This window comes from Etheostoma spectabile, chromosome 16, assembly GCF_008692095.1.
Source record: "Etheostoma spectabile isolate EspeVRDwgs_2016 chromosome 16, UIUC_Espe_1.0, whole genome shotgun sequence".
In the NCBI taxonomy this organism is placed as follows: Eukaryota; Metazoa; Chordata; class Actinopteri; order Perciformes; family Percidae; genus Etheostoma; species Etheostoma spectabile.
In genome coordinates this window covers 14,823,752-14,840,410 of record NC_045748.1, presented here as the reverse complement: position 1 = coordinate 14,840,410, position 16,659 = coordinate 14,823,752, and the positions used below count along the sequence as shown (strand labels likewise).

The window sequence follows — 16,659 nt, the reverse complement described above, 5'->3', positions numbered from 1 at the left end:
TTTTGCAACATACACCTGGGCTGCCAAAAAACTGTCCAGCTGTGAAATATATTATTGGAATTTTCTTTTTTTCAAAGTTGTACTTTTGCCAGATTCCTTACAGCTTATCTGTAACATATCTGTCACCATTTAAGTTCAGTGCATATTTGCCATTTTTTGATATAAGCACATTTGGAATTTATGTTAAAGGACAAAATAATGAAAAATGAACTAATTTTTCCTGTTGCATAAGAAACTAGTTACTAAGCTACTACAGAAATGAAAACTAAAATAGTACAAATATCTAAATAATGCCAAATTAAACTACTGTTTTTTTCCAAAGCAACTTGTATATCATAAATTATATGCGTTGCAATGATTTAAACAGTCAGTGTATTGTGTAAAATGTATTTTGGAAAAAAGAGATGTAATTTGATTCTGTATATAAATACTTCTTGCCCTGCATCCCAAGTCTTGTAGATTGCAACACCACCTCTTACAGGCTTCCTACACTCCAGGGTATAAGTGATATCATCCTTTACATTACAAGGGGTTGCTTCAATCTCGCTACACAGGTATTACACATGTGTATAATGACAATAAAGGCGTTCTATTCTATTCCACATCCACACAGTCCTGACAGACCTCCTCTACTTGCTGGTGCCGTTTCCCTACTTTGTAAAGTCTTTGTCTTAAGTGGGAGTGATACACCTCAAGTAAGCTTTAGAGCCATGATGTGCAGCTCAGTGACTGATCGGTGAAGAACCAATGAGCCAGAAACACCAACTGTGGTTCATCTTGTAAGGTAATATGAACTGTTGACATAAAACTTCACTGTACTTTGTTTTTAATGTTGCTACCTTCAGCATCTTACTTTTGAATATGTACAGTATTTAATGTATTGCGGCGCCTTCTTGTATTAAATGGGATATCTTATAGATGGAGGATATTGTTATGATCTTTGCAAATTAAGCCATATTAAAGCAGATCTAGACTACATAGCACTTTGTCTTGTCCTAATGTAATAGGAAAACCACAGGTGTAAAATGAATGAGGGCTTCCTTATATTAAAGTGTCCCAGTAATGATGACAGGGTAGCCTACCATGACCCAGAAACTGAAACACCTAAATGAAATTAAGCCATTTGTTATTTATATTATTTACACTTGTTCTTTTCCTACCATGGAATGTCAACATTTCTCTAAGGAAGCATGTAGACTTATTTTTATTTCCGGTGAACCAGAAGATAAAAGCATGCAGTTGCAGTGAGGCTTTGGCTACCAGCAGGGGGCGTTGAAGAAGTTTAAACCCGCTGAAGTCTCCGTCCCACTTCTTTTTTCCTTGTGACGGCAGGTAAAGGCGCAGTGCGGTGGGGCTGCAGCACTCTCAGACAGGAGTTAACCTGTTTGATTTTTGGTGTGCTGCCCTCTGATGCTCTCACTCTCCGTCTATCAACAACTGGCTCTCCTCCTCCTCACAACTCTCTGAAACCAGCCCCGGATCTCTTCTTTCGGACACTTTTCTTACAGTTTGATCAGTTGGAATAGAATCGTCCTGAACTGAGGCTGCTGGAATGAATGGTAAGTAGGCTATGTCTGGTTGATGCTTGTGTGGCTGCAGTATTTTTTTTTCTCTCTCTCTCTCTCTTTTTTTTTTTTTTTTTTAACTTTGTATTGCTAAACAAATTGATTCCCAACTGTTGTTGAAGCTTCTGCCTGTCTAGGATCAGTTTGTGCTCTGCTCCTGCTGTTGCGGGTGCCTGCATGCCGGGGTGATGAGGTAACTTCCAACACAGGTAGGTGGGAAGTCAGTGGGTTTGAACAGTGTTATGCCTGCAGTATGTGTTGATCATGTGTTGCTTTAATAGCTGCCACTAGTCAGACGCAGGGGACATATGTACATTAGCTATCAATGTGCGCGCCCGTTTTCCTTCCCCCTGTGGTTTTATCAGGTCTTCCTCTAGCACTGCGGGTTAAGCTGCCAATAGACATTCCGGTAGGCTAAGCCTGATAACAAAGACAGGCTCTGGCAAGCTTGCTCCTGGTAGAATTACAGGACAGCAAAAGAAGCACAGCAACCAAGGAAAATGTTTTTAGTGTCATGTTATTGACACCTTGTTTGTTGTAATGAGGAAAAGGTAGCATTGAGAGGCCTAAATATGGATTTTTCCAATGCATATTTCATTAATCTAATAAGAGGGATATTTAGTCCTCCCTAAAAGATACCATTTCAAGACTTAACACTGACATGGAATTGGATGCACATATTCCTACCAGTGAAACCCCCAGTCAGACTTTTCCTGCCTGACCTGTGGGTAAACATTAGCCTAACCTGTACTTCCACATCCCCCCAGACCCCCCTCCCTATACATAATACCCTACTTCCTCAGGCCAACGTTATCAGCCCTCACACATCTGAACAAGTTTCTCCACCTCTTCCTTTCATCCAGTTTCTGGATCTTTTATGCCAAGTCCCATTTCCCGAATGAGATGCTGTGTCATTGCTGCAGTAAAGGCTCACACAGGGATACTTGCACTTTTTTTTGAGACAAATTTAGTCATAGGAGAAAACAACTTTCTGCATAAACTGTTGACTCTGTGACAGTGATTGATTTAAATCTATACTACAAGTTGAATTTCCCCATTGCGTGTGAAATCTGATCTCCCTGTGAACTATGAAATCAGGTCGTGTCCATGTAGTTTACATAGCCGCAGATGAGGGCTGTTGGATGTGTTGCTAGGAGAAAGTGAACGACTGGGGGCTGCGTGGGCATGTTTTTGCACGTGCAGTGAAGTGTATACATTGCCAGAGGAGCTTGCCCTTTACCTGAATGTTTTCTAGTTTTTCACAGGGTTCACATTACATGCTTATCTGTTATGTGACACCCTGAACTACGTTTTAAGAATTTAGGAATTTGTTATACAGTCCTAATCTGCTATTATGCTTTAATACATATCTTGTCAATACATGTCTTAGTCAGCCCCTCCTCACTCTGTGAGTAAGAACAAAGGCCTTTTCATGTGTCTGACTTTATTGGCCAATAGCTTTTTTGCCAAACTTAATTGTTTGAATTGTAAATGACTGGATCATAAACTCAACCACATAGCACTGACAGAGCTAGTGATATACCTTTGTAACATCTGTGGGGTTGTACAATTTTGGTTTTAGATACAGAATCCATCTTGAATTGTCTTCAATTTGTATTTTTTTAAAGAACGAATTGTTTGACATTTCTAAAGTATTTGCTTTCTGTCTGAAAGTTACATGAGAAGATCGCTAAGCGTATTTGAAAAAGACAAATGTATAAGGTGTAACATTTTTACAGGCACATAAATTCCTAACAATTTCACTGGAAGGTGGAAAACTTTGAACTACTTAGAGGTAAAATGCTGGTAGTGTTACATTTGGTAAACTATAAAATAATCAGTTTAAGTTTAATGTAAGCCAGTGTGCACAGCAGGTCAGCCGAACATACAAACATATGCAATTCAACATGCTATGAGCATTGAATGATGAATAAACATTTTCCTGGGTTTAAATTGAGCTTCTTTTAAGGAAATTCTTCTCGATATCACACTAAACCGAAGTTGTTTAGGAACACTGTCTCTATTACCCCAAAAATGTGTCTCAAAGTTTATTCTCGAAAAGACATTAAGAGAAAAAAAGGAAATAACAGACCTGTAAAAATTAAATTACCAAGTGTGGCAATGGGGGATTATTTCATCTCTTTCCAGCCTAAAAAAAATGTCTCAAAAATCCGTTTTCATTTGTTCGTCATTTGTGTACAAAAATCCCCAATCTTTATTAAAGATACTAAAAGTATTCCTGAAAAAATAATCTGCACTGCGAAGAAATTAAATTGAATTACCTCACTTTAACTGTGAAAAAGGTTTGATTTTTCATAAAAGTGGGCCCTGGCGTCTCAATCAAATGCTTCCTGTTTGGCTAAAAGACAGATGTGTTTTTAAAAGTGAAGATCCAATCTTGTGGACAGATGTTTTTGTATAAAAACTAAATCACTTTGCAAGAAGTCAAGTCAATATTCCATCTCACTTATAAGTTTTATATAAGTATTTCTCACAGTCTTTGACAGGAGTTCTTCTTGTATTCCACAGTGAACCCATGCTGTTATTTCCCATGTCAGCACTGGGGTGTGTGTGTAAGGTATGGGGAGGACAAATACGAGTGTGATTGCACTCGAACCGGCTACAGCGGAGAAAACTGCACCGTCCGTAAGTCCAGTTACGATACAGTTCTCATATCCTCCCTAATAATTGCGGCTTTGAAGAATGTGAAATGTTATTCCTTTGTACACACAAGATGGAAAGGATCAAAAGTCAGGCCAAGTTCACAGTTTCATTTTGTTGTTATTAAATCAGGAAATGGTGCAGCTTGTCTCATGGCTCAAACAGTTAGGACTTCTTGTCTAGACCCAAATATTTGGAAAAATTGCAGTAACAGCAGCGACTGCCAGAACAAGACTAGCTGGATCAAAGTTGCTTCTGCAGATCCCTTTACTGAACCCTCTACTAACTCTGCCGCTCTGCTTCTCATTAACAAGGAACCCTTGCACACCATGTCCACACAGTCCCTAATTAGATGCGATGTAAATGGCTGACAGTTATGCAGTTACATCACACTCACTGGGCATAATGACATTTAACCACTGATTTGAGAGAAAAGAGAGTGGAAAAAAAGAAGGAAAATACATGCAAAGTCAAACAGGAAAAGGGGAAATGGGATTGAGTAATAACCTTTACTTAATATAATGGTTTCTTACATACGTTAGAATAGCCACATGTGTAGCTCATTTTAAAGAAACATAATCTACTTTAAAACATCTTTGTGAAGCTACAGGATTTTAGAAATACTGAGGTCATGAATCCCAACCGGCAGACAGACACTAGTAGCGACCAGCTGGTGAACATGGTGGAACATTTAGCAGCTAAGGAGCCAAATATCTCCCGCAGGAGTTGTTGGAGACCAAGAACAGAGCCAGGAGAGAATGAATATTGGACTTATATTTTTTCAGGTGCTCAGAAACACAACTCCAAATGAATGCTAATTTCATAAAACTAAAATAATGATGGTTTAAATACGATATTTTGACACAAGGCCCCAAGATTAAGTAATAAATCAAGACCTTTTGTGAGTCTTATCAGTTGATATTGCGCCTAAATGGAGCAATATTTCAAACAAATGTTCAGTTTTATTAACACAAACCAATTGACACAGAGTGAGCCAGGAGCTTTCATGGGCCCTGGGACAGTTGCCCCTTTGCCTGGTTGGTAATTCAGCCTAACTCCCAGGACTCCCATTTAGTCTTACCTCAGGCTTTAAATCCCTGAGCAGTCCAGAGATTTGTTTAGCTATTCAGAGGCCTGGAACCGGGCTATAACACCGAGGCCAAGCTGGCTACGTATCCTCTTGGACTGTGACATAAAGTTTTTGTTATCCTAAAGGAATTAGGAGCTGCCCTGACTTCCAGTAACAACAATCTTGTTTTTTCATGTCTCACTTTCCCACCACAGCGGAGTTTTGGACCAGAGTGCGTCAGCTTTTCAAGCCTAGCCCAGATGTGGTGCATTACACACTCACCCATTTCCACTGGCTCTGGGACATTGTCAACTACACCTTCCTACGGGACGTCCTAATGCGGCTCGTTCTAACAGGTCCAGAGTCAGCTGTTCCTTTGTTCAATGAAATTCAATCATGGCTGTCATATATTCTATCTAATCACTTTTTTTTATGAACAGTGAGGTCTACCTTAATACCGAACCCTCCGACCTTCAACTCAAAGTATGGCTACCTCAGCTGGGAATCTTACCATAATCTCAGCTACTACACTCGGCTTCTGCCCCCAGTGCCACAGGACTGCCCTACACCTGTGGGGGTCAAAGGTTTGCCACTCATTTATCTTTTATTTAGATAACAGATATTTTAATCTGTATTTTCTAAAATGGTTTAAAGTTTTGGATAAACATTCTTTTAAAAATAATAATATCTGGTAGCTATAAAACACATGTAGATAGTAAAGGAAAACTACTAAAGGACAGGAAATATGTGACAGCATCAATAATATCTAATGCAGAAGAATGTGTTGGTATTTTGCTCAATATTGTTTCGCTTGGTGAAGTTAGACAGTTCACCACAGCGACGTGCATGCAGATTACTGACCTTGGATGGTTTCAGAAGTGCAGTGTGATATGTTAACTGTATCAGGACTGTTTTCACCGATGCACTATTTCAGTGTTATGACTATTGAGGCGTGGCGTATCTGCATTTGACTGTGTCGTGGCGTTTCTGTTCAGGCAAGGCTGGGCTGCCTGACCCTGAGCTGCTGGTTGAGAGGCTGCTGAAGAGAAGGACGTTCAGACCCGACCCCCAGGGCTCCAACCTCATGTTTGCCTTCTTTGCACAGCACTTCACCCACCAGTTCTTTAAGACCTACAATCGCATGGGTCTGGGCTTCACGAAGGCTCTATCTCATGGGGTTAGTCCATTTACAGCTTTTGTCCATATAGTAATAATAAACCTTATTTGAATAGCACTCTCCTTGCTTGTGTTTTCCTTGAGTTTGAATTTTGAAGCATATATTCTTAAGTGAAAGCGTTGTTGACCCGAGTTGAAAAGGCCTCAATATCTGGCTCAATAAATCTTTGCATGCATGCTTGGAAAAAATAAATAAACATCTTCATTTATTCCCTCTCATTGTTTCACTTCCTTTTTTTTGTCTCTTCCCATGACACATACAGGTGGACGCAGGGCACGTTTATGGAGACAACCTGAAACGTCAGCTCCACCTCAGGCTCCACAAAGATGGAAAACTCAAGTATCAGGTGAAAGAATCAAAACTGTTAACAGAGAAAACATACGCACAACGACTTGGAAACACAATTGGAACAACTACTTTCTATTCAAAGGACAGAGTGAAACGCCATTGTGTAGTTGTCAGCCAAATCTGTTACTAACATTGCCTCAATATTAATCGTTTCACTTAATCTGCTGATGTTGCCTTTGTAATAACTCAGAGAATATAGATGTATGCTGTACATACTTTTGTACACGCTTTTTAAAATGAGAGGTTGCTGCATGAGTACAAAATGGATAACACTATACTGTTAGATAAAGTAGAGATGTTGGGAAAAACAGCCATTGGGTTGTAAAGTATAATCATTAATTATTGTTTTTCCCATCAGTTAGTTGACGGCCAGATGTTCCCTCCTTCTGTAGCTGATGCACCTGTTAGGATGAGCTACCCGGCTGGGATTCCTCTAAAGCGCCAGATGGCTATTGGTCAGGAAGTGTTTGGACTACTCCCCGGTTTGGGAATGTTTGCCACGCTGTGGCTGAGGGAGCATAACCGAGTATGTGACATCCTGAAAGCAGAGCATCCCACCTGGGATGATGAGCAGCTTTTTCAGACGACACGGCTCGTCATCATTGGTGAGCTGGAACCCAGTTGTGAAGGAATAGTTTTGTGTTGATGGGTGAGCTTTAGAGGTACTGGTTGGCAGAGTTTGTTACTTTTGGACAGAGCCAGGCTAGCTGCCGATTTCAATCATAATAAGCTATAGGCTGTAGCTTCAGTTTTAACTGGCAGATATGAGAGGGGCTATTTAATTTAGTTTTTCTAGTGCTGGTGTGCTTGATGTTTAATGATGATCTGTTTTAATTCAGCACACTCCCACATAAGATCAAGGATGATCATCTAATTGGAGTCAACTTGAACCTCTTCTGTTGTGACTCAGTGTCACGTAGGTGGTTCAATTATTACTATCACTACCACTTTGCATTTTTTGCTGTTAACATGTCTGCCCTTTTTGTGTCTCTGCATGTTTCCCCTTAGGTGAGACAATAAAAATAGTGATAGAGGAGTATGTGCAACACCTCAGTGGATACCTGCTGCAGTTGAAATTTGATCCTACCCTGCTGTTTAACTCCAACTTCCAGTATGGGAACCGTATTTCTCTGGAGTTCAGCCAGCTCTACCACTGGCACCCTTTAATGCCTGACAGCTTCTTTATTAACGGAGAGGAATTGGCATACTCGCAGTTCATCTTCAACACTTCTCTTCTCACAAACTACGGCATTGAGAAGCTGGTGGATGCCTTCTCTCGGCAAGTTGCTGGCCAGGTAACAAACTACAGACGATGTAACATTATAAATATGCAGTGAAAAATGTTTATTTTTGAGTGTCCTGTTGTTTGGAAAGTTCCTATAGTTACAACCAACTCTTAGTTATAACTAGGGGATAGAATCTGAAGTATACCGCGCTTCGAATATCCATGTAAAACGTTTTTTTGACATTCATACTTAACGTCTTCCTGTTTGCTGGATTTGTATACTGTTAGTGAAGTGTGAAGTGTTAGTGAAGGTAACTAAGGGTGACTGCCGTTTTGTTATAGTTGTGAGACTAACTGATGATGTTTGGGAATTCTATATCTCTACTTCTGCTTTATGTTGTGCTGAACCCAAAGTACACCATTTAATAAGAGTGGAAACAATGTGAACTTTTGTGGCATTGCCTGCCACAAAAGAGATGTAAATACTACCTGTAAACAACTCTGTTAATTACACAGATTATTATATAATTTGTACCCTACGTCAACATACATGCTACATTTAAAACTTAATCACAAGTAAACATACACAACCCAGCCGCCTCCAGACATATCGAAGCATATCAACATGGGCTGCTTAGTGCTCTATAACAACCCTGTCTATACTGATTTAATTTGTGTCTGAAAGGCAAGAATAATGCTGCATAAGATTAATATATGTACAGTATATATATATATATATATATATATATATATATATCTGAGAATGTTGCAATCTTGAGCGTGCTGTGAATGAATGAATGAATGAAAAATGTCCTTTTTACAGGATACCAATATTTAAAATTGCATACCAACGTGCAGAAAGACCTGACATTTTGATGTATTGTTTTTATTCATGTTTCAAATTGCACATTTAAATATTTCAATTATGTATTAATCTGGCATTTAGATCAGGCTAAGTTAACTCAAGATCTTCCAGATTTTTAAAATCACCATATTGTATTTTGAATAATGCCATGTTTTATATTTGATACCCAATTGTCAAACATTTGTCCTACTAGATAGGCGGTGGTCATAACATCAATGCTGCCGTGACCAACGTGGCTGTGAGGACCATAAAGGAGTCCCGCCAACTCCGCATGCAGCCCTTCAACCAGTACAGGAAGCGTTTTAACCTCAAGCCATACACATCGTTTAGACAATTCACTGGTAAGAAAAACATCCCTGTGTACAGACCACACAACACGAAGTGCAACAAAGCATATCATTTTTCACTTTTACAAGTCCCTGAGGAGAGCAGTTGAGCACACATTCTTGAGAATGAATGGCATCCACTCCCTTTAAAGGCATTTCCTTAAAGACTATCCCCCATTGCTATAATTTGCTTTAATAATATCTTCCATTGTGATCCTCTGAAGCATAGCAATGGATCCCTAGTGCCATGCCGCTTGCATGGATGAAAAGTAGTGCTTGGTGCATTCAATGTTTTTACTGTATTAACTGCAATACTCGTGATTACATTTGCAGATAACGAGGAGATAGCGCGCGAGCTTGAAGAATTCTACGGTGACATTGATGCTCTTGAATTTTATCCTGGTTTGCTATTGGAGAGAACACGACAGGGGGCCATATTTGGAGAGAGCATGGTCGAGATGGGTGCTCCCTTCTCCCTTAAAGGCCTCATGGGAAACCCCATATGTTCTCCGGACTACTGGAAGCCTAGCACCTTTGGAGGCAAAGTCGGCTTTGACATAGTAAACTCTGCCACACTGAAGAAGCTGGTCTGTCTGAACACCAGGACGTGTCCTTATGTGGCGTTTAAAGTTCCAACAAAGCAGCAATCACAAAGAGGGAATGGTGACAGTAAAGTAAGGACCGATGAGCTATGACATTTTGCAGACACCAGAAGGTTACCGTTTTGAGATCCATTTATTAAAAAGGTAAATGAGGCTGCTGCTAAAAAAATAAGTGTTTAAGATGTTTGTGTGGAGATTTGAGAAGATACAGTAATGGTTGTTTGAACAGCACTGGATAAACCATAAAGGACTCAGACAGATCTTAGTAGGAAAACTATTGCTCACTCTGTCTCACACGTGAACCAACACATCAGTGAAGGCATAAAGAGATCATTTTTGTTAAATACTTTGTGCCTGAAGTCTGAAATATCATCATGTTCAGTAATAAAAAGGTATGTCTGTAGATTTATTTTAAAATAAATGGTATGAAAATTCATTGAAATAAAACTATAGACCCAAAGTGGATTACTGTCCATTCATTTAAATTGGCAAGCATTAAAATCTTTGTTTTGACTATCCATTGTTCTGTATCGTTACATTCCCACTTTCAGCTCTCACCCGCTGTTTCTTGTGAATCATGTGTTTCTTTTGGCTTAAGGCTGAAAGTGTATGGTAAAACGAAAAAAGATGAGTAAAACAGGATGCACAGCATGTTTAAAACTCAAGGTTAGCGCTTGGCTTCAAACATTTAGGTAGATTTTGTTGTTTTCCCTTTTTCAAAAAGGGAGTAATAATAAAGTCAAAATGTTTCACTTTCCAATTTTGCAGCTGTGGTGCAAGCAGTAATAAAAAATAATAATAGTAGTAGTAGTAGTAGTGTGAAGTATGCTATTATCTATCATATTTCACAGTCATTTTGCCCTCTAGTTGTAAAGGTGGGAACTGCACTTCCAGCATCTTCCTGTATCTTCCTACATTTTCATACGGGATGAACGTGCTGTCGCGTTTACTTTATGTGCTCTCAGTAAAGTCCAACTTTACAGCACAGTCGCTTAAAAAGAATATTACCCTATTACTATCATACTTTGAAATACAACTTTCGATGGCGAGGACGCAATAATGACCTATCCAGCTCACTAATTTTGAGTGGCTGTTGTTTGGTTGAGTTATTTGATACTAACTAAAACATAAAGTATAAATGTGCGCACTTCGGGATATATTTGTGTTTCCAAAGATGTAACAAACATCCCAGATTTAGTGACCATACATATAATTAATCGCAACTCCTGAGCTAGCTTAATGTCAGTTCTCTATGTACTTGCACTTTATAATTACGACATTTACGTGAGCCTTAAAGGCATCATAATCCAGGAGATTGGTTTCGCTGTAGCTAAACCATCAGATAAACTAGAGTGAGAGCAGTTGGGAGTCGGTGTTATTTTTTTAACGGTAGCTGGTCAGAAAATCAAGGTAATATCAACTCTAATCTTTTATAAGTACTGGGCTCTTTGCTTTTGTAGTGCTATGTATATTTGGAGAGGTGAATTTAATGTACACTTGGTTAATGGTTAGCTAATGTTTACTGGTTGTCACAGAAAGTAAGTGTAAGAAAGGGTAGCTATTTTAGCTAGTTGGCTAACGCTAATCTAGCTCACGTTTACAAAAGCTAGCCGTGCCTACCGGTTAGGCCCGTGTCCTACTTAATAAATAATATAGTTGCATTGTTTCTGTTCGCTTTCAGTAGCGTTTAGACAATTGAGGAAATAGAAATAAGAGTTACGAGCTTGATAACGATATTACCCGATTTAGCTGTTGTAACGTTAGCTAGCTGTCATATCGCCGGGGATTCTCAGACTCTTTAGGTGTTGGCTGTAGGCCTTCGCTGCTGTTTACATGTGTTGAAGACATTTTATTCGAATGCAGTGGAGAAATAAGGTTTTGTATTGTCACCTAATGGCAACATTATTAAACATAAGAAATGAAGTTGGGCATAATATTGTCTATTATTTTGCTGCCTCACCACTGGTAAGTAAGTAAATAAGAGGGATTTATCAGGGGGGCCATTAATACCTCCATCTGTGCACATGAGTTTGCTTACAAACGACTCAATGCACCATTAAAGGCCTTTCAGCCAATATTTTGTTGACACTTATTATAAGCTATGTTTAGATGTCCTATATTTGAAATAAACCCTTTGTGTTCGACCTATGCCAGCTTGGATGGCTGTCAATCTGGATTATTGTGATCCAGTGAGTGATGTGCTCTGCCGTCCTAGTGTGTGATAAAACTGTTTATCTGAGTAGGTTGTATCTATGAGGCTTAAAAGATAAAACAAATGGCAGTATTATCTCACTGTCAACTGCAATGCTCATGCAAATTATTTGTTAAATTACCCAACAAAATAGGTCTATTAGATAAGTTCATATTGATATTACTTTGTACAGACCTTTCTTTGCATGTAGTACAAAGATAAAGAATGAGCTCTGTCATGTTAATACCAAGAATAAACAGAAACATAATGATACCATCTCATGTGAAAGCATTTATCTTAGCGTTGTGTCCTGTACCAAGTTGTATTAGTGAGTTGGATCTGTGCTCTAACACATTACTGCTGCTCTTAGGTGAGCCGTTGTCATGACGACTTTAGATGACAAGATTCTCGGAGAGAAGCTGCAGTACTACTATAGCAGCAGTGAGGATGAAGGCAGTGACAACGACGATGAGGATGGGGAGAACAAGACCATCAGGGACGCTAGCGTCACTGAGCCTGAGATAGACTACAGTGCCGATGGAAGTGCTGTCAACACGGGTACTAATACAAGCACAAGCACACACACACACACACACACACACACACACACACACACACACAGAAAAATACTGTCCTAATAAGACCACTGTGCATAACTTTGTATCAGAATTACAGTAACTCTGACACTGGCTTCTCTCGTATAGGACCAAAGGGTGTCATCAATGACTGGAGGAAGTACAAGCAGCTGGAGGTGGAGCAGAAACAAGAGCAGAAAAGAGAGATGGAAAGACTGATCAAGAAGCTGTCGATGACCTGCCGCTCAGACCTCGACTTGGAAAAAGACAAAGAGAAACAGAAAGATATGCAGGACAAAATCAAAGGAAAAGTAAGTAGGATGAGGACAAAATATATAAACATGGGAAAGAAAGGCTTGTGAAAAGCTCCCTTAGCTTAAACATCTTGCTCCTCAGATTCCCTCTGGAAATTTTGCCACACTTGCTGTGGGAAAAGGCTAAATAAAGGCAAGATACTAATTAAAGACGACCTGATTAACGTCCTAATTTCTGACTATTATTGTTATTATTATAGATTAGTGACACACTTCGTTTCACTATGCATTAATGCAGCTGCCAACTATTTGACTTATGTCCTAAGAAAGAAGTTTCCTATAAAAGTTATAATAACCCAATTTAGAACAAAAGCTAACCTTCTGCTGGTTGTAGTCATTTACTGCACAGACAAAGTGGTTTAAATCTTCTAATCTAATTTTTGGTAAGAATGCATATTTCCCAAAACCTCAAACTGTTCCTTTTACTAACTGCGTGTTTTTTCCTCTCTGTGTACCACACAGATGACCATGCAAGAGTACAACATGCTCCAGGAAGAGGAGGATGACGAAGACTTCCTCCAGCATTACCGTCTGCAGCGCATTGAAGAGATGCGGCGTCAGCTCTGTCATGGCAAACGCTTTGCGCAGGTCTATGAGCTTAACAGCGGAGAGGACTTCCTGGAGGCTTTGGACAGGGAGGACCAAAGCATACTGGTCATGATCCACATCTACGAGCCGGATGTCCCAGGCTGTGAGGCCATGAGAGGCAGTCTGATGTGTCTGGCTCAGGAATACCCGCTGGTCAAGTTCTGCAGCGTACGCAGCTCGGCCATCAGCACCAGCGCACTATTCAAGGAAAGTGCTCTGCCTGCTCTCCTTGTTTACAAAGGAGGGGACCTGATCGGCAACTTTGTGCGGGTCACAGACCAGCTCGGGGAAGACTTCTTTGCTGTAGACCTGGAGGCCCTTCTGCAGGAGTACGGCCTGTTGCCTGACAAGGCCCGCATCGTCCCGAAGACGGTTCGCAATGGAGCTATCGTACAGAACAATGTGAGCGATGAAGACTCTGACCTTGATATAGACTAGAGCCATAATATCTAATATGCATTATGCTTGGGAAACATGCGTACACAGTCTGCATGGACTATAGATCATTTTTGTGTGTGGATTCAGTAGCAATGAGGGACTAAGCCAGGATTGCATTGAAGCAGAAGCAAAAGTTAAGGCATACAAAACATCATGGCCCTGTGAGTTTTATCATGACATCAATCTATAGTAAACATAAGTTATTATCAATAAAAGTAAATTTTTGCCATTAGTAATATCGAGGACCTGTTATACACCGTGAGAATGATGTAGATGTTAGGTGTTTTCTTTGAGCTGTGACTGTAAACTATTTATTCATTGTGTAAAAACACATTCCCTGTTTAGTTTCTCGTGCATCTTTGTTGTAATTAATGTGTTTCACTCTGTAGAAAACAAATCCTGCAACCCAAACTGACTTGTAGTTAGTTTTATAACTTTTATATGTGCTGTACCATTTCAAACAGTGGGAAAAAATAAACAAACAAACACTTAACTCACTGCCTGTTGTATTTTTCATTTATCAGTTGTCCAAGGTAGGTATGATGGACACTAAAATAAACAGGAGAATCTCAGGAATGTTAAAGCTGCACTAAACATTTTTATACTAACAGTGGATTGATTGATTAAGAGTTATGTGAAAGGGTTGTAACAAACCCACAGATAATTGTGAAGTAGTTCTCCATTTCCATTGATCCACTGAGCATTTTACATTTGTGTGGGTTTATCAACCCACAAACTGCTCTCATCAACCTTGTTTCGAACTGAGTTTTCAACAACAAAAGCTCTTATAAACCCACTGTATGCTACCTGCTCCGCACCAGACCAACTTAGAAACTAGCTGGTGAACACAGTGGAGCATTTAGCAGCTAAAGAGCCAGCTATTTCCCTGAGGAGTTGGTGGAGTACACAACAAAGCAAGAAAGAGTTGATTATTGGTATTTGTAGGGTGGCCTGAATCCCAACTCCAAATTAAAGATGCAGTAGGTCAGACTTATAAAACTAACTTTTTGTCATATTTGCTGAAACTGACCCTATTTTCAAGTATAAATTAAAAAAAAAAAAAAAAAAAAATCTGCCTCCTCCCTACAGCCTGTAGTGCAATTTGCAAAAATCCACCACTCCCTGTTCAGATCCTCCAATCAGGGCCGGGGGGGTCTAACTGTGTCAACAGCATAGACAGTTAAAGAAGTGGGCCAACAGATCCCGTTGTTCTGGACGGAGACCAGTGAAGGAAAATAGAAGCACTTTTCCGGTGATGGCTAGGCGTTACTGCGCAGCCTCCAACTGGGCTTGACGACGTAATTGTGACGTGGGTAACGTGTCTGAAAGTTGTAAGTCTTCTGGTAGCTGTGCCAAGAGAACTCTCAATCATTCCCAATCAGCAGAGACGGAGAGCGTAGGTATATGTTAGGAGATAACATAGGCAAAGGTTAATTATTGCTAACTAACATGCTAATTAACATTAAACCTAAACAGCTTATGGAAGTCCAAGCTGTCTGAGTGCTTCTCCTGACAAAACAGTAATTTGTCGACTATGCGACGGTAAGTCGCGTGGTTATGACGCAATAGTTAGCCTATTTTTACAAAAACGTCTGCTATGGAGCCATAACGTGATATATAAGGTAATGGAGCACTTTTATACATTGTCGTGTTTCTTTTGAAATAAACAACGGACAAATAGTCTTGAAACGCTTCAGATGTAAAGTTATTTACTGTCAAAGTTGCGCCAAAATGAATGGCAGTCAATGGGATGCTAATGGCGGGTGATGGCTTGGTAGCATTAAAATGGCGCCATGGGAGCTACGCTTGGAGAGGAGAGGCTTATCCCTTTGGTCAATAGAGAGACAAAGTCACGCCCCTTCTGGTGGACCTCATGGGACCTCAATTTGGAAAAAAATAGGAATGGGAGTGAACGGGGAGAGGCTTATTTTTTTTTATGATCTTTAATTCAAAAGATTTTTTCAACAGAAGAAAGTCTAGCCGTAGGTTTGTCATAGTACCAATTAGTTTTGTGTGAAACCGCTCAGTGAACTACATCTCTCGTCCACACAATTTACGTCACCTAGCTGATGCCGCCGCGTGCTAGCTAGCTAGCAAGCAAAAAAAAAAAAAAAAAAAAAAAAAAAAAAAAAAATAGCTAGCTAGCAAGCTAGTTTAGCTCTGTTCCACAACACATAATGTACCGTTATCTTACCAGATGTGTTTTATCTAGTGAAGGGTTGTCAGCAGATAAGCAAAAGAACAAGCAAGATCCGCTGATTATTTTAGTGATGTTACATACCCGGTACGAAACACGCAGACTTCGCAGCTTCAGTGTGTAATCTTTCTAATTAAGTATTTTCGCAGTCTTATACTTTAACAGTTTAACAATAAACTGAGACTTTTTTTGGTTGAAAAAGTATCTGTCCCTTGGACCGGAAGTAGAAGGGCGTGACTTCAGCTCTCTATAGACCTTTTTCACAGCAGACGGTTTGACCTGTCATAGTAGGAAAAGCACAGCTGAAATTGACAACCTTAACGATGGCTGAATTCCATCAAGTGTCCCAGTAAAAGCTAATGCAGTGAGTCAGCATGCACAATACCAGGGTCTCTCCTAAGAGGAATGCAACCATCATTAATGGTTTTGAATACACCTGTGCTTTTCCTACTATGACATGTCAACTTTGTCTGCTGTGAAAAAGGTCCATCACTGCTCAGGCACACACATTCATTCTC

General features: G+C 39.8%; 1 protein-coding gene across 1 annotated transcript; it reads left to right on the top strand.

Moving 5' to 3' along the window:
* The first annotated feature begins 1,308 nt into the window (after positions 1–1,308).
* Positions 1,309–14,437, top strand: pdcl (phosducin-like). The gene is made up of 14 exons (XM_032540338.1): positions 1,309–1,559; positions 1,688–1,774; positions 4,095–4,211; positions 5,511–5,651; positions 5,736–5,879; positions 6,291–6,472; positions 6,735–6,818; positions 7,179–7,425; positions 7,829–8,115; positions 9,104–9,251; positions 9,570–9,927; positions 12,403–12,587; positions 12,734–12,915; positions 13,381–14,437. The coding sequence occupies exons 1-14, from the start codon at positions 1,553–1,555 to the stop codon at positions 13,942–13,944; spliced, it is 2,733 nt and encodes a 910-aa protein (XP_032396229.1). The 5' UTR covers positions 1,309–1,552; the 3' UTR covers positions 13,945–14,437.
* The last annotated feature ends 2,222 nt before the right edge of the window (positions 14,438–16,659 follow it).

What these genes read in the sequence shown, in the direction of transcription:
- pdcl (XM_032540338.1), top strand. An exon ending in TGAGGTAACTTCCAACACAG is followed by an intron (nt 1,775 to 4,094) that starts GTAGGTGGGAAG and finishes TGTATTCCACAG; the next exon opens with TGAACCCATGCTGTTATTTC. An exon ending in ATCGTTTAGACAATTCACTG is followed by an intron (nt 9,252 to 9,569) that starts GTAAGAAAAACA and finishes TTACATTTGCAG; the next exon opens with ATAACGAGGAGATAGCGCGC.